The following is a 24,522-nucleotide window of genomic DNA, read 5'->3' on the forward strand; positions in this document are numbered from 1 at the left end:
AAAAATCTAAGAACGTCACATCATCCCGCTTACAATACGAATATCGACAATGAGGCTCGCCAGACAATTCGCCCGTCCCTTGTTCTTGGTTTTTGTTCGCCCACTGCAATCGCGTGCGCTCTGCTGTTACCTGTTTGTTCTCGCTGCTCTGATCTGCTCTGCTCTCCGCTGGACGTAATGTTATCTTTCATTTCTCGTCTGCCTACCTCTCGTCTGCCGTACATCCTGCTCCAGAGAAGATCGTAATGACAATTCCAGGCAGTCCTCCGTCGCGTCACAACGGCTTACAGCCACCTTCCACCCACGGGCGGGCTCTCGTAGGCGTGCCCTGCGCCATGTGCGACGAGCCTCTCGAGCACTCTTTCCAGGGGGAGCGTGTCATCGAGTTTGGATGCGGTCACGTCGGCCACGAAGCCTGCTTTAAAGAGGTATTCAGAGAAGTTGTCGAAGAGATGGCCGTGTCATCAAATGCTCTGGCGAACGGACACAAGAACGATAAACGCCAGATTCCTCAGATCAGATGTCCGATATGCGATTCCGTTATTCAGATCGACCCTCTCCGACACGGGAACCTCCTTAGCTCCGCAAGTTAGTGTTCGGTCCGACTTTGCTTGCATCCAATCGAGTGCTAATTGCGGTTAGAAAAATCAATCGGTGTCGCACGTGAAGAGCCTGGCCTCCATGGCAGTCTCAATCTCACGAAGGCGAACAGCAATCCGCTGTGCCCCTCGTCGGCCCGCGGCGCGAATGCCAACACGCGTCGTCAAATGCCTTTGCAACCAGTCGTCGCCAAAGTGCCATTGAGCTCGAATGAAAGCAACACTCTCAGCGAATTTTCTCTCACAAAGCCTCTGCAGCTTCGCCAGACGTCTAGTCTCAACAACCTGAAACAACAGGCCGAGTTTTCGTCATTCACTGCTGCATGGGCAACGCGAGAAGGTCCGTGTGAACCACTAAAGGTTGTCCCATTATCGCCGGCCACTCTCGCTGCGGAGAATCAAAATCTGCGCAATGCAATTCTATCGTCTGCTCCAGCAGCAGCACTGCCTGCTAAACAGTCTGGCACATCTGTGACGCCGAAACAAGCTGTTTCCGACGCGCCACCGTTGTTTTCGCCTCTAATGCCTCCTCCTGCACCGCCGCCACTGCCTCCACCAAAGACTCGCATTCCCGACCCAAAGATATATATGACTCCTGCCACTCCTGCTGTCATAAGATCGACTGAAGAGCAATGTCTTAGCTGCCTCGTTCACGTGGAAATCCCTAAATGCATCGCTCCCGGTACCTCACCTTTCTCCGTAGAGTCACCTAAAGGCAGGGCAATGATGTTGCCTAAGTCGAGAAGGGAGGATTTCACCTCCGCGGAAGATGTTCTTCACTACTTGAAATCACGTTTGGAGAAAGTGGAGAAATACAAGTCCTTGGATCTCTCTTCGTATGTAGCGCTCAATTTTCATTCAAACAACAATCGTTAGTTCTGAATCCTTCTAATTTTGTCGAAGATTTGGAAAAGTCAGATTATGGGGCCTGTTATGCGTGAGCTACATGGACTCGTGGCAGGTTCTGGACTGTTATCTCTTTCGTGACTATCTTATTTGCGTAAAGGAAAAAATCGAAGATTTCCCGGACACGAATGTGTCTCCAGGCAGCCAACCTTGCCGCGATCGTTTGAGTATTAAAAGCTTCGTGTGCCTCCGGAAACACTTGGTCAGTGTCTCTGTGAACAATGACAATAGCAACTACAATCTGGCGTTGAATCTCTCAGTTAAGGAGCTATCACAATTGATGTTGACATTCAGAGATGACGCAGAGAGAGAGCGATGGCGACTCGCGCTAATAAGTCTGGACGACGGCGTTGTATCGTCGGCAAGAGATGTCATGATAAGCGGAGCATCCATGCAATCACCAGAACTTCCTCTCGGCATACCGCATCATCAGATGAACGGACGCGGCTCCGAGTCGTCAGTATTAACGTCCAGCACAACGTTGGTGCATGCCCTAACGCCGACTACACCTTATACTCCCGTCGAATCCGACGCCTCTCCCCGGACTCCAAGGATGTTGTCATTCAGAGCCCACATTCCGGTCGACTTAGTCATCGCCGTCCCTGTGTCAGACTCTATGGGAACTAGCAAATTGGCGCCAATTCAGGACGCATTGACGTTTATAATCGAATCCATTGGTAGCAAAGACAGGGTCGGAATAGTGACTTACACATCGCGTGGTGCATCTAACGTGACTGTCTCAGGTCTTAAGAATAAGTCATGGGATGGATGGGACACAACCATTTCGCAGCTATCGACGCTCAAGAAGACAGGCTCACGAGCGAATCCGTTGAACGGCGCTAGGCAGGCCCTGGAGCTTCTCAGATCGCGAACATCACAAAATCCTATATCGACCATTTTCCTTATTAGTGATTCGCCAACCCGCCAAACATCCCTATCGGCACTTGAGCAAGCAGCGCATCGATCTTCTGTCAAAGAGTTTTGTCTGAATGCAAACTCATCTTCCGTTCTGGTACACTGCTTTGGTATTGGCATGCGTCATGATCCCGAAGATTTAATTGAGATAAGCAGCAACTCGCGCGGGACATACACTTACATCAAGGAATGGAATCTAATTCCTGAATGCCTTGCAGGATGTCTTGGTCTGACTTTTGGGATGTCCCATCGAGATGTGAAGGTGCTGTTGAAAATTCCCGAGGAGAGCCACGGCCGGATACTTAAAGTCGAAGGCGGCTTGTCATATCTTCTCAAGAACGGAGATAGAGAAGCCGAAGTTTTGCTCGGTGATGCGGCATTTGGTGAATCGAAAGGTTTTCTTGCTGTGGTCGTGATTGATAGCCGCAAAACTAACCCGGGTTTAGATATCATCGTACAGCTGGCGATCCCACCGTGTCATAAGCCTTGCTCTTACAAACCGCTGGACAACTGGGATATGATGATGTCGGATCTGAAGGCCATTGGCGACGATGAAGTTGAAGAATGGGGGTCGTCAACTGATGATATGGCTGTAGTTCGGCGTCGCAACGGATCGCTCGGCTGCCCTAGTAGAGAGCGGCATGAAAGTGTGGAAGAACTTCCTGTGTTGAAGGCGGAAGTTTCGTTTTCTCAGTTCAGCGTTTCGGCAAATGTACGGAGGCACAGAATCAAGCCGGCGGCGCTTCTCGTCATTCTGATGCTGCAAGCAACTCAACAACAGCTACAGCAGCAGCAGCAACGGAAGCCTTCTGTAGCGAGCCTCAGCGCGCCGACGACGACTGCGAATCCGCGACTGGGGCAACGGAGGGTCGAGATTCTGACGGCGGAGTGCCTGAAGCGTGCAGTCATACTGGTGCAGAACGGCAAGTCTGACAAGGCCGTCGAGTTGATCAAAAAAAGCCTGAAAATCACCCAAGGATTGTCCCTCGGCGCGTTACCTCTTCCACCAGAAACATCACTACGGTCAGAGACGTCGTCCAAAGGGAGTGTAGACGAAGGCAGTACACCACCAATGCCGCCATCCCGGCGAGGTACAGTTGGTGGAGTTGATCCGGCAATTATTGATGCTTTAAGTGCAGAAATGCAGTGGGCACTCAATGCGATAGCGGACACAGACATGTTCCTGCACGATGCGCGTAAACGGATCATGCAAGTCGTAGGAGTGATCGTGACACAGAGAGCTTTCACGCCACGGTCGGCGCTGGAATCGTATTTTGCAAGTAGAGTTGAGAATGTGCGGAAACTTTTGAATTGGGCGCAAGAATGGCGTGACAAGCAGGCGGAGAGTCCGACTAATTCTGTTACTGATGTGTATGATATTTTGATGTAAAGAATTGTGATGTACAATACAGATAATTTTCATTTCCTTATCAAGCCACGCAAGGACAAATCGTAGATGACCTCTTCAACTTTCTTGACGTCATATTTGATGGAGTCAACTCGACTTCGCAATGCGTCGTTTTTAAGGTTGAGCATTAAAAAGCCTGCTTGGAGCTGCTTGATGAAGTGATTGATGCGGGCCGGCGTGGAGTAGTTGGAGTTCTCGGTCATGATGACTGAGTTTAGTGCCAAACGCGACTGAAAAAGTCAGAGTCATCCACGAGAAATACAACCAGAAGTTGCCACATACGAGTTCATTTATCAGAGATATCGTTGCTTGAAGATACTCTTCTAATGTCAGATGAAATGTGTTTTCGTCGTCCAGGCCAGGTTTGACTGCAATTCGATCATTACTACACATAGACATGATTAAATTAAGCCAACAACAAAATACTCACCACCCAAGGTTTCGCAGACACGATCGAGACCGGTCAATTGACCGACCTCTGATCTTACGTCATCATTCTCTTTGCTTGTCTCGGTAGGCTCGTCTCTTTCTTCATGCTTGCTGCTTCCGCCGTAATTAGCAATATAAGCGTTTCCCTCGTTAACGAGCCAGTCCCTGAAGAGAACTGCAAACGCAGCATTCTGAAGTGTTCGACTCCAGAGGGCATTGTACTTGTAAAACGGATGTTGCGAGGCTAAGGAAGCTAGATTCTGGATCGCTTCTTTCTGAAACTGGAACAATTTGGTGGTACGAGCTGCAAAAGTTGGGACTGGTGTGGATTAGTAGATTAGACAACCACCACAGAGGCAGGAATACTTTCATGAGGATGACGACGAGGAGTGTGCCGTAGAAAGGATTGAGAGGATCGAGCGCATGTGCTGGTCGATGACTTTCGTGAGGTTACGAATATTCTGAGGTAAATTGCGGTCAGTATTACGAGGAGGAGAGAACATTATTATGAAAGTTACCTCGCGGATCTCGGAACTAAGCACGAATAATGTCAGTACGGGACTCTACAGACCGATCTAACAGATGATTAATACTACGTACTCGCGATCTATGCTGTCCTGGCACTTGTTGAATATCTCTAGGTCCATCGCGCTTGCCATATCAACCAAGGATGTACGAGATGATGAAATGAAATCATGACAATAGAGTTGGAGTAGCATCAGCAGCGGGTCTTGTGTCGCCGTCTCCCCCATACCTCATATTCGACCTGCCTCATAACACGGCGATCAAGAAGTCACCATCTCAATCACTGTCTCTCCATTCGTCTCTGCGTCTGCATTCTCTCAATCGGCTTGTTATTTGGCGTCCATGAGCAGCAAGGTAAGTCACTAGCATTGATCTCCATCGTGGCTTCTGGCTGATTAACTCCTCTAGAAACCTTCAAGAGGCGGACTCGCCGCACCGCCGTCGATTCCTCAGTCGGAAGGTGTGTATTGCATGCAGTTGAGCGGAATGTGGCTAACTCCTACCTGCAGAAGTCAAGTATCGCCAGAAATGCAAAGACCTGAAGAAGCGGATCCGCGAGATCGAGGAACAGAACGACGTTCTCACTCTCCGGCTCGCTCGATCAAAGCGCGCTGTTCAGCGGATGCGCCTAGAGCGCGCCCTTTTGCTTGAGAAACTCGAGGAGCGTACGTTCCTCAAAGTCGACGATTCCGAGGGAAGTCCTTCACCTCCGCCATCAGTATGTGTATCTAATACTCTCAGACGATTGCTTACCACGATCTAGCCGCCTCGAATTCACTCGCGACATCGACGACGAGAGTCTGACGGATCGCTGTCACCTGTCGGAGAATCAACTACCGGAGGATTCACGGCATTCACCAACAACGGAACTACCTCTAAAGCGAATCACTCGCAATCCGCAAACTCATCCTCTAATGCAGCAGCTACAGGCCATCATCACGCAAAGAAGAAACATCACACACAGCGCGATCCAAACGCTCCCAAACGACCCCAGAATGCGTACATCATTTTTTGTGATCATGAAAAGGAACGAGTGCGCGCGCAATTAGAGCAGTCTCAGCCTGGGGAGACGTTCGATCTTACCAAGGCAATGGCTGAGGCATGGCGCGATTTAGGCGATGAAGGGCGGAAACCTTTTTATGAACTTTACGATGCTGAGAAGGCTCGGTATAATCGAGAAATGGAGGCGTACGTTCCTCCCGGTAGTGTTCTGCCGATCGGATCGTCGTCTGCCACTGTCGCGAACAACAATGCAATACCACCAGTCTCCTCGCCGGCACCTACTGCTGATGACACCGTTATGGCCGTTCCAACATCTCAACTACACGAAGACGCGGTAGTCGACGAAGAAGACGAAGATATGGAAGATATTTCTTTTGGAGGCGGTTTCACAGCAGTTAATAGACGGTGACGAAGTCATAATACTGCTAAAGTCGATAAGCGGTGTGGTATTGGTTCTGGTTTTGTTGTTTATTGCAAAAGCTCTTTTGGTGGTTGTTTCGGCACTTCTTGTAAGTACCACAAGACGAGCGTCAGTTGGTAAATATTGATTGTTAAGGTGTCATCGTTCAGGGCTTGTAGATTACTTACATTTTTGTGCTTGTTAATATATGTATAACTATATGTAGTTTTCTATTATTATATTAATGCACAAAATTAGATGTATTTTTAAAATTTCATGCACATGTATAGAACAATGATAAACATATACTACATAAAATAACAAAATATCCCTCTCAGCCCGTTTAATTTACATCCTAATCAGAAACGATAATAATATAGCATAGTGATGATTCACTTCTAAAGCAGACCCAGGTTCCAAATCTCTCGGGCCCCATGCTCCGCAAAGTCCTCACGTGAGATGTAGGCACCGTCGATGCTTGCAATACCAGGTGTAAAAATCTGCTTAGCCGCAATTTGACTGCCCAAAAATGGGGCATCTTCCCACGTATGGCCCTTCCACCCGATAAAGTATTCTGCCATTTTCGCAATCTTAATCGTCGTAGGCACCTGTCCGTGACCGAGAGTCTGACCGTACACCGCGGGTGTGGCAGGTGGCGTCCCATACACCGGAGTATTCAGTCCTGATGGTAATTCAGAGTAGGTCGTTCCTCGCGTTATTAGGAAATGTTCCTGGAGAGATAACAACATGGCATCCACGAATCCCTTTATGACCGTCGGTCCACCAACAACAATTATGTTTTCCCAACAATCTCCTCGTCTCGCAATATCATCCAACTTTCCAATCACATTTCCAATCTCGTGTGAAAGTCGTTCAATCATATCTTCTGCACCCTTGAACCTCTCAGTTCCGACCTCCACCTTCTGCCCCTTTGAGTCAATAAATGAATTTCGCGGCATATCTGAATTTTTTAGATCAACCTGCTTAGAACTTTTCTTTTGTTCACGCTGCGCCAAAATCTCTCTCGCATTGCCATTCGCAACAATTGCTGCCACATCGACAATTCCCTCATCTTCTACGGACGACGTCGCCGGCGCACTCGGTTCTCCAAAAAAGCTCATCGACTTGTCATTCAAAATCTCGTATATCTGTGATCTTTTCAACTCCTCGATCTGGTACGGCTTTAACGTCGGCAATAGCGATTGTAGGGCCCTATTTATGTCCTTCCCACCAATCTCAACCACCGTCTGAGCACTTTCCACAATATTGAAGTCAATAATTGGCGTAATTTCGGTTTTCTCCTCTCCAACGTTAACAACACATGCAATTTGCAACGCGTACGCATAGAGCGCTGCAAGTGACTCTGGAATTATTGTGACAGCAGGAACGTGCACCTTTTTGAACATATGCGTTATTATCTCCTCAATCTGTTTCGGCTGCCATTCAGAATTGCACGTCAGCAGGATCGGGGCAAATGGCGAATCCGTATCAGTTTTTGTTGTCATCCGATAAAGCGACTCTCTGGTTTATTGTAAGTCCGCAATGCAGCATATTGTCACCAACAATTCTCTTACATTAAATAGAGTAATGAGCCCATATCTTGTATTATGCCCTTCCGTATCGGATATATCGCGTCGCTTTCCGCTCCTTCTAACGAAAAAGATGCTTTTCCATCGTCATTAACTACCTTATACACTCGTGTGGGAACAGTCCTCTGCGCTGGAGTTAATGATTCTGGTAGACCGTACTGGACTCTAGTGGTCTGCGATCCCGTAGTTATAACCTGCAGATAAGAGTCATTAGCTTCCAACTAACAATGAACGCATCAGCACTACATTATAGTATTAATCCGTTCCATAGATCAATAAAGACACCTACAAAAACCACTTCGTCGCGAAAAGGAGGCATTTTAATGATGTAGCAATTCGACCCTGATTTGAAGGAGCCTAATCGCGTTAGCCGTTCTGCTCAGCTTCACAATGCCGACTTTTCGTACAAATATGCACTGAGTACAAGTATCTTAGAACTTCTGCTTGATGCGTGAGATCAGAGAAAACGATGATGCTTTACAGACACCACTCTGTGCTTTTGTCTCAGCCGGCCAGCTGGGCGATGAGTTCAAAATTAAGCAGCCCTAACCTTAGTAACTTTGCCTATGGTGCAAGGCAAGGGTCCCACACATTTTCACATCCACACTTCCAAGACCATCATAACACGCAATCCTGTCGATATACACTTAGAAATCACATCAGTCATTAATTATTAAAAACTATTTTGGTAAATGACATGGTTGGGACATTTACTCGATTGTGTGTGAGGGCACTCAATCGAACAGAGAAACTTTGGACTTATCACGTGATGCATAAATGATGTACAGTCCGGGTTTATGCCATAATGTTTTAGGTTTGGTACTGAAATCTCTCTCGAGCGTTGCCGTGTGGAGCGGTCTCCACAACAATAAATTCAGCTTTCAGAGTTTTCTGGGGGGAGGCCAAATGCGACTTTTGCTCTTCCGTTCTCTACAGCAACGGATACTGAAAATTTTGGGCAGTCATGCTCGGAAGGCATGGCGGTCCATACAGTGTTACTCTCGTGGTTTTGAGGGCCAATGCGCAGCTTTCTTTGTCAAAAAAATATAAATCACATCGAAGACTACTCGAGTCGCGGGAAGTCCCGTGAGTTTGTACAATAATAGCTTTAGTTGTATAATAGCACTGTCTCTATCTAATCTCGATGTTGGAACGATTTAAAAATCGTACAATGCTTCGTATACTGGTATAATGTGTATGGGATTTAAGTAAGCGCTAGGTGTTCGCTTCTTGCTGTCCCGCACCACACCCTAATATCTGTCCCATCTGGTGTCTAATACAATGACACTTGGGTGTTTTAATCTCCTGCAAATTATAAGTTCCTTGGTATAGACGCTTTAATTTTCTATATTACTTTGCATTCAAAAATTTATTTCAAAATTAGAACACGCTCATTAGTACCAGTTATTCTTAGTCGATTAGCAATGGGCCCCCATACAGCCGAAGAAAATGGTGGCAAGATAGATTTCATGACACCAACATTTGTAGGTGGTGGTAGAGGTTCTACTGCGTCAGCTACATCGGCCATCGGTCGGTCAACATCAAGCACAGATACTTCTTGTGGGATCTGCTCGATTTCAAACTTTTCCCATGCACTAACAGTCTGATCAGTATTCCAGTCGTCCCCGCTATCAACTTGATAACTACTACCAGGAACGTCCCAGTTCTGTTCATCTATCTGTAACGATTCCTCCAACCAATTGATTCCTCGTACAGATCTCGGTCGCGAGAAGCTCATAAGTATTTCATCCATCTCCATTTGCTCAACCTGACTGGACTCATGGCGTTTGCGACGGGAGATATTCGCATCGCCGTTATAAATCATGCTCACATCATCGTCGAATTCCGTTCTGATCTGTTCATCTCCTTCCTCGCTGTCATATGAACTGTACTGTGTGGGCAAGGAGCGTTCGACATCCAAATAAAAGTGCTGCCCTCCCTGCTTTAGAAATAATTTGGCTGTTTCACAAGCATCCCAGCCTGCCTCGTGCTCATACTCTCTATTGTCATATTTCGTAAATTCTGGATGAGTCTCTAATTACCGGTCAGAAGTGAAGCAAAACACAACAGGACACCATACTATATATAGGGTAAACTACTGATCGCAGGTCATCTAACATATCCTTCATGCTTGAGTGATGCGCATCGCTATCCTAGGATTGTTATCTTAGATGTTCCTGTTGAGAGGATCAGCGGAATCCAACTTACGTCGACATCACACATTGTCCCGAAATATTTAGTGTCTATGATCCTTAGCAATTCTGTTAGTTCGAAATTTGTGGCTCTCTCAAGGTAGGATACGCACATAGGAAACAGTGAGCTCATTTGATGCGCAAATTCCTCGATTGAGCTTGGCAATGAGCTCACGAATTTCGCGTATATATTGATCAAATCCACGAATACATTATGCCCAACAATGGGTATTTTGATATGCGATAGGTGGTCAAAGATATGTCGAATTCCGGCATACTGGTTAACTTCAAGCATCAGCTTATTATATTTCTCGATGCTCTTTACTGACTCGATCGAGTCGTTTTTATTCTTTCGACGTATTTGGATAAAATTCCGACGGCCGAGTCCATACAGTTGCGGATAAGATTTTCGAATTGTTTGATGAACGATGCGTTTCTGATAAGAATTGGATACGGCAATGTTGAACCACGATGTCTCTGGCTGGTATCATATTAGGTGATAGTCCTAAAAATTGCACACAAATGGAATTCACACATACATTAGGATCATTAGCCCAAGCATCCAAGCCTGGTCTGTAATTGCGGGGTCAGCATAGTCAGATTGTCGGGCCTCAGAAGGACTCACAATGCACTGTCCAGGAACTGCTGCCCGCTGTGATCTACGTGGATGTCCTCAAACTCTTGTGTGATGAACCGCAATGCTCTAGCTTCGATTTGTGTCTGTTCATCTCTGTTCAAATACGGAACGCCGTTTGCAAGCCATTTGTTGAAATCAAATCTATTTCGTAGATGAAAAGCGGCTGCTGACATTTGGAACAAAAATCGCCTGTCGATACCAAACTTCAATGGCAGAATCGGTGACACGTAAAAGTTATATGGGCTGTTTGTTAGAATTCTGTGATGATCTTTTCAGCGCAGCTGTCAGATAGGACATACAGCATTACATATTCGCCTAAATAATAGTCCACTCTTAGCCATCCATAGATATAATCGAATCGCAACTGAGCGTACCCGTATCTTGATTTGCCTGTACAATGCATAATCCAAGCTGTATAATCTGAAATGCCTCGGCAGCCACCCTGTAATCGGAGTAACGGGACTGGATAGTTGCCAATTGATCAACCGACGCGGCCCCCGTAGCAGTGGCATTTCCATTCTCGTCATGGATTTCGTCGCCTTCACCGGCAGCGTCAGATGGTCCATTCAGATGTCCGTCAGGCGAAGCCGCCTTGTCAGCAAGTCGCAGTCCTGTAAATTCGCAATCTATCGAGACGAAGCTAGCTTCTGACAGCTGAGTATATATTACATTTAGCACTTCATTATAGTTTGCCCAGAGTATATCCATTTTTCTCTGGACCTGATGTCTAGTGGTTGTTTGACCACGACAAGATGCCGCGTTACCTTCCCAGCTGTTTTTACAACTGCCGCATTTGCGCAAGCTGATCTTGAGCCGCGCTATTCGGACGCCGCACTAACCTCCGCGGAATCATATGCTACTTTACAAAGCCTTGCGACAAATATCCCGACCAAAACAACCACATAATATTGCAACAAAATATAACAGCGGTAACTATGAGCGCAGACGTAGCGCCGTCGTACGGTCCGTCTCTCCATTATGACCATGCTAGGCTTATGGATGGCATACAAAGCGGCACTGTGTCACTCGCTTCATCCGTTACTTCAGCATCCTCGTCCATGTCGACTGTCACTCCTACCACGCATGTCCGCCATATATACAAGAAGGCTAGGTATTTTTTTATTAACCGACAATTTCCCGACGCTTATACGACGATTCTACCGTTGATCTCGCCATCATCTTTGCATGACCATATGGACAATAACATGCGTGATCATATATGGAAACTATACCTCGCATTGCTGGATGGTATTATGCATCTTCCATCGGATAGACTGAAGGATGGGTTTAGTAGGACAGAGATTTCACAATTTGAAAAGCTGGTCCAAGAAGGTGCGATTTGGGATCGGATCGCAGAGGCATATCAAACATCGTCCAACTTGGCTCCCGATATGGTCCTTACGTTGTAAGTAGCACATAAATTTAATCGTTAAGACGCTCTAATGTGTGTGGTGCAGATCGTTGCTTTGTACTAGACATACGACACACCCAGACATTGTTCGCGTCAAAGTTGAAAATTACATTCAGAAATTCCAGGGAGGCTCAGAAACTGCCTATTCGCGCGTTCTGGAATTCTACGCCATGGTCATTCTTCCAGCTTGTGAGAAGTGGGATGATACAAGGAAATTTGTGCTTTCAAATGATCTTTTTTCTGCTGATAAACGGCGGGATATGCTTAGTGCACTGGACCGCCTAAAGTCGAAATCAAGCGAAGCTAGAGCTGAAAGAGAAGCTAAAGCGCAGCGACGCAACGCCCGTCGTAAGAAACAGCCTGAAACAGAAAAGGAGCACCAAAAGGAAGTGCGTAGGGAGGAACCGCAATTCGGATCTTTGTCTTCTAGCTCTAGCAAGAGCGAGAACTATGGGGACGAACGTCGCAGCGCCACGGACTCCTGTAATGCGACGTCGATGCAAAAAGAGTTAATTGCACATTCAACTCGTTTGTTGGGCTTTCTGGCTCGCTCTTGCAGGCGACCGGGTGTTATTTGGAGGCTACTAGAGATTCTTTTGACTATAGTGGCGTTGCTAGTGTTGGCTGTGCCGGAGAGTCGTACTCGGTTGGCGCTTATGATGACTGTTTTATGGAAACGACTTAGGAAAACCATAACTATGGGCGTGCGTGTTAACTATTTGTAAGGTACCAGGACAAGATCTATTTGGTATGCTTTATGTCATAGCGCCGTGTCCATGATGCTCTCTTGTTTGAAAATGTAAAGGTACCCTATGGCTTTCGTACATTTGCGCAATAAAGTGTGCACACAAAGTAGACTCTATTTAAACCCTTGAAGAAAGACGATAGTTGTTTATATGAGTGGTGCGCCTCACATATTTGTAGTTGCTATAAAATTTACAGAACTGATCAACCGCCGCATAGTCAGTTTCAGGGGCCCTGGCCGAAATGATGAGAAAAACCACCAAAAGAACTCGAGTGACCTTCATCAATAATATCTGATAGCAGACATGGATATAAAATCAGAAAATCCTCCAGAACCCGACTTGGTCAATCTCTTTGTTGAGTTTTTAAGGCATGTTCCCTCATTTGATATTTCGAGCGACGATACTCTTGATACTCCACATTCGTTGACACCTTACCTTTCGCCATCATTTCTATCTCAATTGAATCCCCTTTTGCGTGCACGTCTTACGTTTAACATTCAAGCGTTCCAATTCGGTAATCTGGATAATTCCACAAAGAATTTTGATACCGATAGGGTCCTGGAAAATGTCCGCCACCAATGGGCAGAGCTTTTGTCATGGCCCAGTCCCGCATCAGAGTCTATGCCTGAATTAGGCCCAATACTGGCCAGGAAACTATACGACTCTCGAGATTTGCTTCTTGATGAGACACAAATCCAGAGTACTGAGAATGAGAGCGACAATAAGGTGAATATCAAGGGATTTGCCAGGCCCGACATTGAAACGTTTTTGGCATCCGCTTGGCTGCCTGCAACTGGAATTGAGATTGTGTGGAACTGGGAAAATGCGGAACGAGCATGGAGGGTAAATGAAGTCAAAATGTCACTAATGGATAGTAGTGCGGATGGATTTGGTGACTTGGATTTTCTGCAGGAGAGGCAATCAAAGTCATGGGCAATTGATATGACTGAAGCTATCACAGGAGTGCATGGATTGAAAGTGAAAGAGCAAGGCGAGGAGATCGATGACGATGATGACGACTCTTATTGGGGAGAATACGACAAAGACGTTGAGCCTCAAGGCGAAGATGAAAAACCAGTGCCATCACAAGAATCTCAGGCAGCGGACGTGGAAGATTATGATTATTACAGTCGGTATGACAGGGTCACGACGGCGCTGTCCAGTGAATCGACACAACAGCAAAAGACAGCAGATGTATCACCTGTGCACATTCATATACAAAACTCTCTGCGAAGCTTGCGTGACTTGGCTCGTGATTCAGGGATGTCTCAAGACGAATTTATGGATTTGATAAGAGAGGGAGTTCGCGGGTAAATAAGAGTTGGATCGATAGCGCAGCTATCTCGCATAGCACGGAGGAGTAAATACATATTAAAGAGAAAGGCTTAATCAGCACAACGCCATAGTAGTTATCAGGCGTTTTTGACCAAAAATCCCGACATTGGACTATGAAAGTTCGTACTGGATTCTGTAGCTCTTGGTGTCCCATGATCTTTGTAGCAAACTCAAACTGCGAAAGGATGATGTCCAATTCCTGTGACCTCGCGCTGAAGCAAAGTCTTCTCGCTGGAGAAACAGGATCTTGGAACTGAGGTTAAAGGTGGCCAGTACGAGTTGGTGACGAACTGGCCGTTGCACATAATCTTCTGGTGATAAAGGTGGCGCCAGTTATCTGCATTGGCGGTATAGTGATATATTTAGCAAGTTGATGCGCATCTCTCCATTGTCCCATCGCCATAAGCACAGTGTGTATGCCATGTGGGGGTGGGCACGAGTCCGATACAAAGTCCATTGAAGGATCGCCAGCAGATGTATATATAGATGGTATATGTGGAAACGGACACTTGCGGGCTGATGCCATCGCCAACTAACACTTGGCGGGCCTAGAAAACAAGCGTCTTGTGTTCTTTGACTACCTACAATAACCAGTAATTTACGAGTACCACTGTTCCTGCCGGATGAAAGGACAAAATCGTCCTCAGGGAGTGGGCTTTTTGCTGCGCTGCTAGCAAGACTCTGGGTCTATTCACTGTCGCTGTCGTCGTCAAATTAACCATATCATATCATAAATTTACTGCTACCTAAATACATCCAGACTTAACACCGTACGCAATAACAAGGCTGTGAGCTATCGATCAGTCGCGGGGGGGCTACAAGCCACTCCTGTCTCTTCCAATTGCCGAACAAGCCATTCCGGTGAACTATCGTCCTTACCGTAGTACATTCCTTCTCCAAAGGCAGAGTTCCAAGGCATTGCGCCTGACAAAACTCTCCGTATGACCTTAAATGACTCAAGGCTTGAGTAACAGACACCGGTAACAGGATCTCTGAAATGCACAGCCTTGCCGGTAATTGGACATAAGTGACGTTTCGCTCTTGCCGGTGTACGCCCGGACGACGCCTGTGGTCCCAAGAGCACTGACCGCACCGTGGAAGCGTCCAGTTTCTGGTCGGAAGGAAAATCAATCAACGAAACCAACTCTGTTGAGCAAGATACCAACTCCACTGGCAACAGGGTAGACTCTGGCTTCGTCTCTTCTGTCGGCAATATCCCGTCCAACGCTGTATACGCATTTTGAGGCTCAGTCGCTTCAGAGTCGTTCTTGTCGTCGCCGATGACCGATTTCGTAGCAGACACATCCTCAGGTACTGTCATCTTCTCCAATTCATCCAAGTCGCCGTCTTTCGTATTGACTGTCGTGGGAGCTCGACTGTCATAATCATCCTCCACTTTCCAAATAGAATGTGGCTCATTCGCCTGGTCATCTTGACCATCCACGACCCTCGACTTGGCACCAGACAAAGCTCCATCAGGTGATTTACTGTCTCCTTCCGTATTAGATGTAGACTTTAATGGCGACAATTCCGGAGCTTTCATATGAGGAGACATTGGCTCAACAGGCCCGCAGTCTTGAATGTCAATCTGCTGACCATCTTCCCGACTGGCCCGACCATCAGCCACGACGGGTGCGATCATATCTGGATCATTCGTTTCAATTGCTGGCAAGATCGGAAATGTTTGAGTTGGTGGGAGTTCTGCTGCAATGTCGTGCAAGGCTTCCGTGGTCGCGCTTAGCGGCGCACCAATCGCGTTCTCATTGCTACCGGGGTTGGCGCTCGAAGCGGCGCCTGCATTAGAATCTAACTTGGCTTTCTTGACGTATTTCCTCTTTTCTGGCTTCTCTTCATCGTTTTCCCCAAGATGTCTCCTCCAAGACCTCTTCCGACCATCAGGCCTTTCGCTCTGTTCAATTTCTTCGACAATCAGTCGCCTTTGGTCGACCGGTAGGTCAACTTGAACACTCCGCCACCGAATGAAAGGACCTAGTAGTATGAGTCGCTGTGCGAACATTGCAGCCCGTTGCGTTTTCTTGCGAATGACTTCTTGCTCAAAAAATTGATTGAGAGACGCCACATTATGCTCTTCGATAAGTTTGGCACGCTGGATACGTTCTTCCTGAGTCAGCACCTCCTTGTCCTTGGGCTGGTGATGGACGGGATTGCTCGCCTGGAGTCATTTGTTAGCCTAATAAAGGGCATGAAAATTGATACAACCTACCTTTCGCTTCTCTTGCTCCCGTAATCTTTGTAGAACATACTTTTTGTTTTTAACAGTGTGAGCACGTGTGCTAGACCGCACAACATCAGGCGCTTGAAACGCACTGATTTTGGCCCTCTTCTGCCTATTCTGATTTGATTCATCCTTTAAACTTTCAGCTTTTCTTGTTGGCTTCCTCTTGGTGATAAACACACCCATACGCTGGGCTTGTCGTTTTCGTTGTAGTTTCCTCTCCAGTTGCTCATGGCGTATCAATTCCCTCTCGCCGACATCTGATTCACCATCAGCACTTCCGGGACCCTCGTCTGAAGAGAGTGCCGAGTCACTAAACATATCGTCATCCTTCGCAGTTTCAGGATGCTTTCTCTTTTTGCTGGTAGACTTCTCCGGTTGGTCCCCATAAGTCTTGTCTACCTCGCCAGCATCTTCACCACCATCTAAGGCGGCTTCAATCACCACTTCATACTCTCCTAGTTTAACTTTTTCGTCCTTCTCCTCGTCATCGATTTCTTCTCCTTCTTCTCCTTCTTCTCCTTTTCCTCCTCGTTCTACTTCTTCTTCTTCTTCTTCTTCTTCTTCTTCTTCTTCTTCACTACTGCTCGCGAAATCCTCGTCATCGTCCGTCTCTGCAAATATTCCATCTACATCATCTTCTTCAGCGAGGCTTTCTTCAATGTCCAACAATCCTCTCAAGCGATTTCCAGCCGTAGTCCGCTTCTCGCGACCGGTCACCAGAAGCTCAACTGGTTCTGGAGATTCAGACACATCTGAATCCTCCTGTTCCAAATCGGAATAAGTCGGTGACCGTGACCGTGACCGTGATTGATCGCTAACAGACATTGGCGAGCAAGATGCACGAGATTTGCCGCGTTGTCCTTAGTGCGGAGTACTACAACCGTAGTTTATTGTATAGCAGCTGACTATCGTCCTAAATGTAGCAAACAGACGAGAAAAATCGAGAACCTTATTTCCGTGTTATCATCAGAATGAATATGGAACGCTGGGTGGTTAAGGTAGATACAACTGAAACCGCTACGCGTTGAGCGGCTTGATTGCCACCCAATTCAAAATATTCGGCAAGCATCCTAAGAACCCTTTATAATGTACCTCTCGGCTTAGAAACCACTAACAAAGATATAATTAATTTACGCATTTTAGATAATACGCCTGCAATTGCTTTAGCGGGTTATGATTCATCGCGAGTAATACTACGTCATAATTAATCAGCTATAACTCAAACGCCGGTGCCCGATAATCACAACGCCAAAAATTCAAATGCCAATTATAATATTACATATAATCGTCGAAACCTCAATCCATATTTTCTTATCGCCGCTGCGGTGTCAGCTTTTGATTCTCCTTCACTTGAGCTGGCGTTGCCTCAACCAGTGCAAACTCGTCGAAGCTAAACGCGGAAATAATCCTCGTTCTATCAAGAGCAGGAAAATCTCTGTCGGGTTCACCATCTTCTTCAACAATTCTGAGCGTCCACAAGTTAACATCACACTTGTCCTCAGTCAATGTGGGTTTTCTCTTTTCTTCCCAATACCTATAGAGAGAGTACCCGATGGTATCAGCGACCGTGACATATGGCTTCACCACTACTTCGAATGGCAAGTTTGGCGTTAAACACGTAGGACAATATAACTTCAAGCGTAATGGCTTGAGCTCCCCAACACCGGAAGCTGATGTATATATCTCGAAAGGATTTTTCTCTGCTGCTTGAGAGAGCTTGATGAGGGCTGACAAGTTGGATACATGCCCCACGGTAACTGAAATACGTGCAAGGTCCCTAGACGACACTGACTCTGGCAGGTCTTCGCTAGAAGTGGTTCGTCCTAGCAGGTGGTCTTCCCAAAGATAAGCCGGAACCGACTGCGAAAGCACCGGAGTAGACACACCACTTACTGCGCCAGCGTCGCTGACGCGGTCTTCTTGTAATACATTCTCATCCATTGAAATATCGCCCCAAACATTATTATACCGATTGTCGAAAGCGACGGCACCCCGAAACGATGAAGACTGCAAAAACTTCATTCCTTTGCTCTCTGAATTCCCTGCAAGGCCGATGTCTGCCACCTGAGCTTCTTCCCCTTTCCAGTTAGCTTCGGCGTCTGACATCGCTCCGCTTTGCCGCCCAGTGTGATGTTGCTTGCGATTATTTGTCTGAATATAAGTTGACAGCATTTGGTCAACATCAGGGATGAGATCTTTGGCGCGAGCCGGCATCTTCGAAAATTTGATCTGCCTGGCTGCCCTCTGTAACTCTTCAATTTCCATCTCATCGTTCTCGTTCTCGTTCTCGTCATCGTTGATCTGGCTAGATCTGTCAACCCGATATGGGTGATAGTCGGTCGACTCGTATCGAACGCCGTCATTGTCCTCGTCCTCGCCTTGATCCACGAGTTGCTCGTCGTCTGTTTCAAATTCGCTGTCGTGATAGTCAAAGTCCGAATCTGAGCTTTCGTCAGGCAGAGTGCGTATTTTCTGTTTCTTCTTGCGCCGTCCTCGTCGCACACCATTGATGGCGTCGGCCAATTCTCCAACGGCTAAGGCGGTACCTCGGGCATGAAGGGCCGGCGTGTCTGGCGTCGATGTGGAATGCACGCGGTCCGATTCGACAAAATTCGGGATAGGCGGTGAGTACTGATACTCTGGATTGAACTGAGGAGGCGGATCGGCAATAGCGGGACCTGCGTGTGAAGCAGCGTCAACGGCCCATGCTTTGGAATAGAGGTCTTTGTCAATGTGTATGACACGCTCGCCCACACCGTCCTGGATGCGGTCTAGATAGGACGTGCGGAGGCTGTAGAGAATAAAGCAGCGGTCGTGCAGCAGGGACATCGAGACCAAAATCTGAGACGAGCAATATTTGCTGTAGAGGATTGCGGATGAACTATTCTAGTGGTACGTCATAGCTTCATCTGTGCAGTCGGGGACTAGATAGAATGAGTGATATATTTTATCATCATTGTGTATATTACTATTGTCGGAGTCTGGACAAAGCCACAGTTCCTATGTGGCTGGGGAAGTAGTAACGAGTTGGGCAGTGCATATTATAATTGGTCCAGGGTACGTTAGGGCTTCTGCAATTTCCGGGCTAGGGCTCACCCGTCAGAAGCTTTGACTATAAATTGTGGGCCCCGTCCATCCATCTTTGAATTTTCTTCTCTTTTTTTTCTTCATACTTACCTGAAAGCGTTACCGGAGCTCATGAATTCTCGGTAACTGGTTGCGGAGTCTGCATTGCACAGCGCGGATTGTCTGCGGCTGCCAACTATCTTCGGGTAGTCTGGGCTTTGTAATTTTTGCTTTCGTCCTCTTTGAGGACTTACGTTTTGTGCGTTGTGATTAATGACTGACTATCTGAGTGTGGATAGTTTATTGTTGTAAAACTAGCTTAGAAATTCTAATAGTATTTTCTGTGATCATTTCTTCATTCATTTACTTATTTCTGCGTAGTGTATTTTTTTCATTTGAATCCCTTTTCCTTGAGATGGTGTGTTGGTTGTAATAAAAGTAGATGAGGAATTAACGTTGCGTTGGTTTAGTAGTGAAAGCAAATTAATCGCGTACCACCGTTCCCACGTCTACTCTAGACTACACTTTTGGTGTTGTTCCACGCTTCACCGCAAACAACTCCTCGTCACTTCCGCCCATCGACACATCGACACCGCATCATCTTAACTTCCATTCAATTGCTAAATTATTGCGTGCTCTGTTAGAAATACACGCTCAGCGCTGTGCTTCGCTTGGCGACCCGCACTCCTCAACATAATCTCATTCATTATATCCATTCACGCTTTTACCGGGTGTCGCGTCACAGTTAAGCTCCATCGGACGCTTCCCTCGGCTTGCCAAAGTACTCGCCAGTATTCGTCTGCACCGCGTGTGTGAGAGTGTGTTATATTGCCAGTTCATCGTGTGACTGATTCGTGCTCGTTTCTCAGGCTGCCGCGTGCCCCACAAAGTGCTGCCGGCATCCATCCTTGTCAGTCGTTCGTTGTCAGCGGCTCCCCGCTCGACGCTCGCCAGTCCTCATCTCCGTTGGCTCCTCTCGTAGGATTTATCGATGGCGAACCTCTCCTCTCGGTCGTCTCCGTCTGTGGCTGCTCTAGAACGTCCGCAACAGCAGCCAGCTGATGCTCTCAGTAGCGACTCTAGTCGTGCACAGTCTTTAAGAGTAAGCGCCGCGTCGCCGTCGGCTTTCGATCCAAGGTATATTTCAAAACGGTACGCACATCTTCTTTTGCGGTTGCTCCCTGGCCTGCGTTTCTTTCTTTTTCTGTTACCGCTTCTATTTATAGCAGTCGTCTGCTGTCAAACTAACATTCCATCCAGTGCGCGCGAACTTCAGGTCCAGGATATGTCTTTCTGGCCACAATTAGGCGCTAACTCACCTCTGGTGTCACCCAAGAGAGAACGCGAGTCCATCTTCGACAATTCCCCGGCCACATCTGGTTCGATTCATTCGGTGGATTTTCCAGGAGGCATTGGGCTTGGTTCCGACCTTGTCGGAACTACTTCGTCTTCATCATCCTCGCCGTCAACATTTAGCCCGGCTTTCCGTCAACGTGCTCGTGCCGGAACGCTGCCTTCCCGTCTGACGTCATCGTCTGTCACTGGCGGTCCAATCCTCAATCCTCTCGGCAACGGCGTTCTATCACAATCGGCTTTATCTACCACAGCTCCGTCTCCCTCGCTCTTCAGCAATCATCAAGACCAGCTAGACCGTCATATGTCTCCGTCAATAACTCTGTCTTCATCTCCCAGTGTCCTTCATCAGTCAAGCGTGCAGTCGCGCTACCGGTCTGGGTCCCTCAATCTTCCCACACATCGACCCATGTATGGTGCCTTCGGTTCTTCTGTATTTTCTTCAAACTCATGGAACGGCACTTCCGAAAGTATGACCTCTGACCGTGAACAGCCTGCGCTCAGCACGCTAGATTATCTAGGTCTTGAAAACACTCCTCATCCTGTCAGTAGGCAGCCGCAAGAGAATTCGGAATCAAGCACGCGCCGTTTAACCGTGTCAAACGGTCCATCGCCATCCTCAGCATCTGCAAGCTCGTCGTTCCTTACCGACATGACGCGACTCCGTACGGATGTCAATAGATTACGGTCTTACTCCGTCAATAATTCTGAAAGGTATGACGAAAGAAACGGCGTTGCACTCGAGGGATTGGTGGAAGAAATGGACGAACATCACGATCTGGATCAACTTGGGCAGTTAGGCGGCCACCACAATGCCAGCTCCCGTCCTCGATCGCGAACCACTGCCGGACCAGATCTACAGTCAAGAATTAAATCTTTTGTACAAGTGCCATCAAGACGTGACTACACAGCGAACACCAGCAACTCTGCAGGCATTCTGAATGGTGATATTGTCACAGCTGAGGAGTCATCTATAATAAACTCCTTGGATGACATGTCCATTGGACCGACACGCGCACTTTGGCTTGGAAGCATCCCACCAACTGCGACAGTCGCATCGCTGACCAGTATATTTAGTCAGTATGGAACTGTCGAATCGGCGAGAATCCTGTCAGATAAATGCTCCGGTTTTATCAATTATTCTAATACCGATGCTGCAATTCAAGCCAAAGCTGCGTTAAACGGTACGGAGATTGCACCCGGTACAGGGCCACTGAAAATCGGATTCGCTAAAGTCGTCCAACCATCTTCTCTGTCGATCAGCAGTTTACCGCAAAATGACCCGAAAACTACGTCAACCGACATTTCATATACTGTTAAGGATACTACCAAGCTAGAAAAGGTTATCTCAATCCCGACTCGCACACTCTGCGACATGGAACTTGACATGATCGAAATTGTGAGGGAGTATGGTGCAGATGACGATGAGATTTCAAAGATTAGAAGCAATCTGTCGAATGCTATTTCGTTCACCTCGTTTATTGAAGAATTGCCTACGCTCCCGGATCCTAATCCAAATCGTGTTTATGATGCTCCTAAGCTGCGCGATATTCGAAAGCGTATTGACAATGGCTCGTGTTCAGTTTCGGAAATTGAAGCAGCCGCAGTCGACATGCTTGATGAAATCGCTGAGCTTGCTAGCGACTATTTGGGTAACACTGTTGTGCAAAAACTTTTTGACAACTGCTCAGAGGAAGTGAAAACCAGGATGCTTCGAAGACTTGCCCCTTATCTTGCGCAATTGGGTATACACAAGAATGGTACTTGGGCGGCCCAAAAAGTTATCGACGTGGCCAACACAACGGGGCAGATGGAGATTATCGCCAATAGTTTGCGACCTTACACAGTCCACTTGTTTCTTGATCAGTTTGGAAACTATGTTTTGCAGTGTTGCTTGCGATTTGGGTCGCCATACAACGATTTCATATTTGAGACGATGTTAAGCAGATTCTGGGACATCGCTCAAGGAAGGTTTGGTGCTCGGGCCATGCGCGCCTGTCTCGAGAGTCACTACGTAAACAAGGAGCAGCAGCGCGTTCTCGCTGCTGCGATTACTTTACATGCTGTCCAGTTGGCAACAAATGCGAACGGCGCACTATTATTAACATGGTTTTTGGATACGTGCACGCTTCCTAATCGGCACCGTATTCTTGCGCCTCGACTCATTCCTCATCTTGTTGCTCTTTGTACACACAAGCTTGCATCGCTGACGGTATTGAAAGTCGTCAACTATCGTGCTGAGCCTGAGGCGCGTCGCGCCATTTTTGAGGCACTTATTCTTAACGCAGATGAGCCTGCGTTGGAGGAGATTCTGAGAGACAGTGCACAAGGACCAATAGTCATCTACAAGATTCTCACGACACCTTTTCTTGAGCCCGACATTCGACAGAGATCAATTGCTGCAGTCCGGAACGTTCTATTGAGATTGAAGGTCCATCCGTCTCAGGGATACCGTCGCTTGATGGATGAGGTGGGACTGTCGTCACGTAGTAACGGTTCCGCAACAGTTGCTGGAGGTATGGACGGAGCACAGCAACACTCGACTGTGCAGTCAAACAGGTCATCTAGCCACCACCAACATCATCACCATAACCATAACCATCATCATAACGGACGCGTCTTTAGTGATGTACACCAGAGGGAATTTGGCGAAGAGCATGCACAACCGACCGGTCAACTACAACAATTATCATATTACGGATCCTCTATATACGATCCGGCATCTCTTGATTATATATCCGCACGGCCGGATCCTGCCGCTATGGACTATCTTGCAATGCAGATGGAACAGATGGGACTCGCAGCAGCTGGTCGTCCTGAACAACAATATGCAGCAGCTTCGTCTCAAATGGTCAATCCTTCTATTTATCAACAGTCCTTACTCCAGCAGCAACTTCGCACCGGTCAATCACAGTTGCCATACGTCAACGTACAGAACTCTCCTCCTCCGCCACCTGCTGTATATGCCGACCAATTTCGTGGTCTGTCATCGCCAAGACAGACTCAGGCGGTTTCTTACCCAGCTGAGCAATTCAGAGGATTGCCACTGGTTGGCGGACCAGGAGGTAATTCACAGCAGTTACAAGCACCCAGTCCTGTGTTGAATGGCACACATCTAATGTACTCAACTTATATTGGAGGGATGACTCCAGTATATACTGATTATCCTCATCAACAAGCTCAGAATGTAAGACAGAGAGTGAGTTGAATGTTTGTGGAATGGTTTTAGAGATTTGAGTCTAACTATATGTGTAGTTTAAATAGCATAGACTCCTTTCATATCATATTTTATCTAATAATTTGCTTTTGCGGGAGCGTAAAAAGTACTTGGAAGGTAGGGTATCAAAAGCTTGGTTTTGAATTTTCCATGACATATTGTAGCTTGTTGGTAGTATATATATATATATATTGGATATTACAGACGGTTGCGTGTTATACTTTGGTTGCATTTTAATTTTGTTTACATATATATTGTAATATTTTGGGAATATCAAGTTAGCAAATATTGGACGGTCAATGTAAGTTGTTTTCTCTATTGCTATATAGTACTGACCACTTATGCAATGTGCTACAGTAATATATAGTAGCGTATGCTGAAAACTGATAATATCCTCTGCACAAGATACAACTTTCAAATATTAGTGACCAACGGTTAAACAAAAATATCAGGACAGTGGCCATCTTCTTGGCTGATAAAATGACATCAATTAAGGTTTGTTACAGGTTTAGCAAATGATATGTAACCCAAGTGCTGCGAATTCATATGTATT

At 46.8% G+C, this 24,522-nt stretch overlaps 10 protein-coding genes across 10 annotated transcripts; 5 read left to right on the forward strand and 5 right to left on the reverse strand.

Annotated features, from left to right (window-relative positions):
• V1513DRAFT_452163 (uncharacterized protein) lies at positions 1–3,832 on the forward strand. Its single transcript, XM_066899081.1, has 4 exons — positions 1–588; positions 643–1,435; positions 1,503–2,815; positions 2,867–3,832. Exons 1-4 carry the CDS (start codon positions 246–248, stop codon positions 3,808–3,810), a joined length of 3,393 nt encoding a protein of 1,130 aa, XP_066751279.1. The 5' UTR covers positions 1–245; the 3' UTR covers positions 3,811–3,832.
• V1513DRAFT_473898 (Translin) lies at positions 3,825–4,904 on the reverse strand (the record flags this gene model as incomplete). Its single annotated transcript, XM_066900181.1, has 6 exons — positions 3,825–4,058; positions 4,111–4,196; positions 4,259–4,576; positions 4,624–4,696; positions 4,776–4,791; positions 4,858–4,904. The coding sequence occupies 6 exons, from the start codon at positions 4,902–4,904 to the stop codon at positions 3,840–3,842; spliced, it is 759 nt and encodes a 252-aa protein (XP_066751280.1). The 3' UTR covers positions 3,825–3,839.
• Positions 4,794–6,500, forward strand: V1513DRAFT_481205 (uncharacterized protein). Its single transcript, XM_066900353.1, has 4 exons — positions 4,794–5,136; positions 5,191–5,242; positions 5,292–5,500; positions 5,546–6,500. Exons 1-4 carry the CDS (start codon positions 5,125–5,127, stop codon positions 6,191–6,193), a joined length of 921 nt encoding a protein of 306 aa, XP_066751281.1. The 5' UTR covers positions 4,794–5,124; the 3' UTR covers positions 6,194–6,500.
• V1513DRAFT_452173 (actin-domain-containing protein) lies at positions 6,390–8,263 on the reverse strand. The gene is made up of 3 exons (XM_066899082.1): positions 8,063–8,263; positions 7,759–7,967; positions 6,390–7,705 (listed from the first exon to the last, which is right to left on the reverse strand). The coding sequence occupies exons 1-3, from the start codon at positions 8,090–8,092 to the stop codon at positions 6,583–6,585; spliced, it is 1,362 nt and encodes a 453-aa protein (XP_066751282.1). The 5' UTR covers positions 8,093–8,263; the 3' UTR covers positions 6,390–6,582.
• Positions 8,264–9,095: 832 nt separating this feature from the next.
• V1513DRAFT_452184 (ribonuclease H-like domain-containing protein) lies at positions 9,096–11,355 on the reverse strand (the record flags this gene model as incomplete). Its single annotated transcript, XM_066899083.1, has 8 exons — positions 10,977–11,355; positions 10,902–10,917; positions 10,591–10,845; positions 10,505–10,538; positions 10,079–10,446; positions 9,982–10,024; positions 9,854–9,926; positions 9,096–9,807 (listed from the first exon to the last, which is right to left on the reverse strand). Coding segments are annotated over exons 1-8 (1,783 nt in total), but the record flags the coding sequence as incomplete, so codon positions are not given.
• Positions 11,356–11,382: 27 nt separating this feature from the next.
• Positions 11,383–12,901, forward strand: V1513DRAFT_452187 (uncharacterized protein). The gene is made up of 2 exons (XM_066899084.1): positions 11,383–12,007; positions 12,060–12,901. The coding sequence occupies exons 1-2, from the start codon at positions 11,538–11,540 to the stop codon at positions 12,736–12,738; spliced, it is 1,149 nt and encodes a 382-aa protein (XP_066751284.1). The 5' UTR covers positions 11,383–11,537; the 3' UTR covers positions 12,739–12,901.
• A 49-nt stretch (positions 12,902–12,950) lies between these two features.
• On the forward strand, positions 12,951–14,194 carry V1513DRAFT_452189 (uncharacterized protein). The gene has a single exon (XM_066899085.1). It carries the CDS (start codon positions 13,063–13,065, stop codon positions 14,071–14,073), a length of 1,011 nt encoding a protein of 336 aa, XP_066751285.1. The 5' UTR covers positions 12,951–13,062; the 3' UTR covers positions 14,074–14,194.
• Positions 14,195–14,803: 609 nt separating this feature from the next.
• V1513DRAFT_452190 (YL1 nuclear protein-domain-containing protein) lies at positions 14,804–17,347 on the reverse strand. Its single transcript, XM_066899086.1, has 2 exons — positions 16,319–17,347; positions 14,804–16,267 (listed from the first exon to the last, which is right to left on the reverse strand). Exons 1-2 carry the CDS (start codon positions 17,156–17,158, stop codon positions 14,888–14,890), a joined length of 2,220 nt encoding a protein of 739 aa, XP_066751286.1. The 5' UTR covers positions 17,159–17,347; the 3' UTR covers positions 14,804–14,887.
• Positions 17,348–17,425: 78 nt separating this feature from the next.
• Positions 17,426–19,336, reverse strand: V1513DRAFT_452191 (stress-activated map kinase interacting protein 1-domain-containing protein). Its single transcript, XM_066899087.1, has one exon. It carries the CDS (start codon positions 19,160–19,162, stop codon positions 17,645–17,647), a length of 1,518 nt encoding a protein of 505 aa, XP_066751287.1. The 5' UTR covers positions 19,163–19,336; the 3' UTR covers positions 17,426–17,644.
• Positions 19,337–20,390: 1,054 nt separating this feature from the next.
• Positions 20,391–24,016, forward strand: V1513DRAFT_427535 (uncharacterized protein; the record flags this gene model as incomplete). Its single annotated transcript, XM_066896223.1, has 3 exons — positions 20,391–20,536; positions 20,660–23,951; positions 24,008–24,016. The coding sequence occupies 3 exons, from the start codon at positions 20,391–20,393 to the stop codon at positions 24,014–24,016; spliced, it is 3,447 nt and encodes a 1,148-aa protein (XP_066751288.1).
• Between the last annotated feature and the right edge of the window lie 506 nt (positions 24,017–24,522).

The sequence above is a fragment of the Lipomyces chichibuensis genome (assembly GCF_038497645.1).
Source record: "Lipomyces chichibuensis strain CBS 12929 unplaced genomic scaffold V1513scaffold_45, whole genome shotgun sequence".
In the NCBI taxonomy this organism is placed as follows: domain Eukaryota; kingdom Fungi; phylum Ascomycota; class Lipomycetes; order Lipomycetales; family Lipomycetaceae; genus Lipomyces; species Lipomyces chichibuensis.

Excerpts from the sequence above, each read along its gene's own strand:
- V1513DRAFT_452191 (XM_066899087.1), bottom strand. The coding sequence starts at position 19,162 with ATGTCCCTGCTGCACGACCGCTGCTTTATTCTCTACAGCCTCCGCACG.
- V1513DRAFT_481205 (XM_066900353.1), top strand. Across the intron at positions 5,243-5,291 it reads GTCGATTCCTCAGTCGGAAG|AAGTCAAGTATCGCCAGAAA; the intron begins GTGTGTATTGCA and ends TCCTACCTGCAG. Across the intron at positions 5,501-5,545 it reads GTCCTTCACCTCCGCCATCA|CCGCCTCGAATTCACTCGCG; the intron begins GTATGTGTATCT and ends ACCACGATCTAG.
- V1513DRAFT_452190 (XM_066899086.1), bottom strand. The coding sequence starts at position 17,158 with ATGTCTGTTAGCGATCAATCACGGTCACGGTCACGGTCACCGACTTAT. Across the intron at positions 16,268-16,318 it reads GGGAGCAAGAGAAGCGAAAG|GCGAGCAATCCCGTCCATCA; the intron begins GTAGGTTGTATC and ends AAATGACTCCAG.
- V1513DRAFT_452187 (XM_066899084.1), top strand. The coding sequence starts at position 11,538 with ATGAGCGCAGACGTAGCGCCGTCGTACGGTCCGTCTCTCCATTATGAC. Across the intron at positions 12,008-12,059 it reads CCCGATATGGTCCTTACGTT|ATCGTTGCTTTGTACTAGAC; the intron begins GTAAGTAGCACA and ends TGTGTGGTGCAG.
- V1513DRAFT_452173 (XM_066899082.1), bottom strand. The coding sequence starts at position 8,092 with ATGCCTCCTTTTCGCGACGAAGTGGTTTTT. Across the intron at positions 7,968-8,062 it reads TTCGCGACGAAGTGGTTTTT|GTTATAACTACGGGATCGCA; the intron begins GTAGGTGTCTTT and ends TCTTATCTGCAG. Across the intron at positions 7,706-7,758 it reads GGCTCATTACTCTATTTAAT|AGAGTCGCTTTATCGGATGA; the intron begins GTAAGAGAATTG and ends ACAATAAACCAG.
- V1513DRAFT_452189 (XM_066899085.1), top strand. The coding sequence starts at position 13,063 with ATGGATATAAAATCAGAAAATCCTCCAGAACCCGACTTGGTCAATCTC.
- V1513DRAFT_452163 (XM_066899081.1), top strand. The coding sequence starts at position 246 with ATGACAATTCCAGGCAGTCCTCCGTCGCGTCACAACGGCTTACAGCCA. Across the intron at positions 1,436-1,502 it reads AAGTCCTTGGATCTCTCTTC|ATTTGGAAAAGTCAGATTAT; the intron begins GTATGTAGCGCT and ends ATTTTGTCGAAG. Across the intron at positions 2,816-2,866 it reads GGCATTTGGTGAATCGAAAG|ATATCATCGTACAGCTGGCG; the intron begins GTTTTCTTGCTG and ends ACCCGGGTTTAG.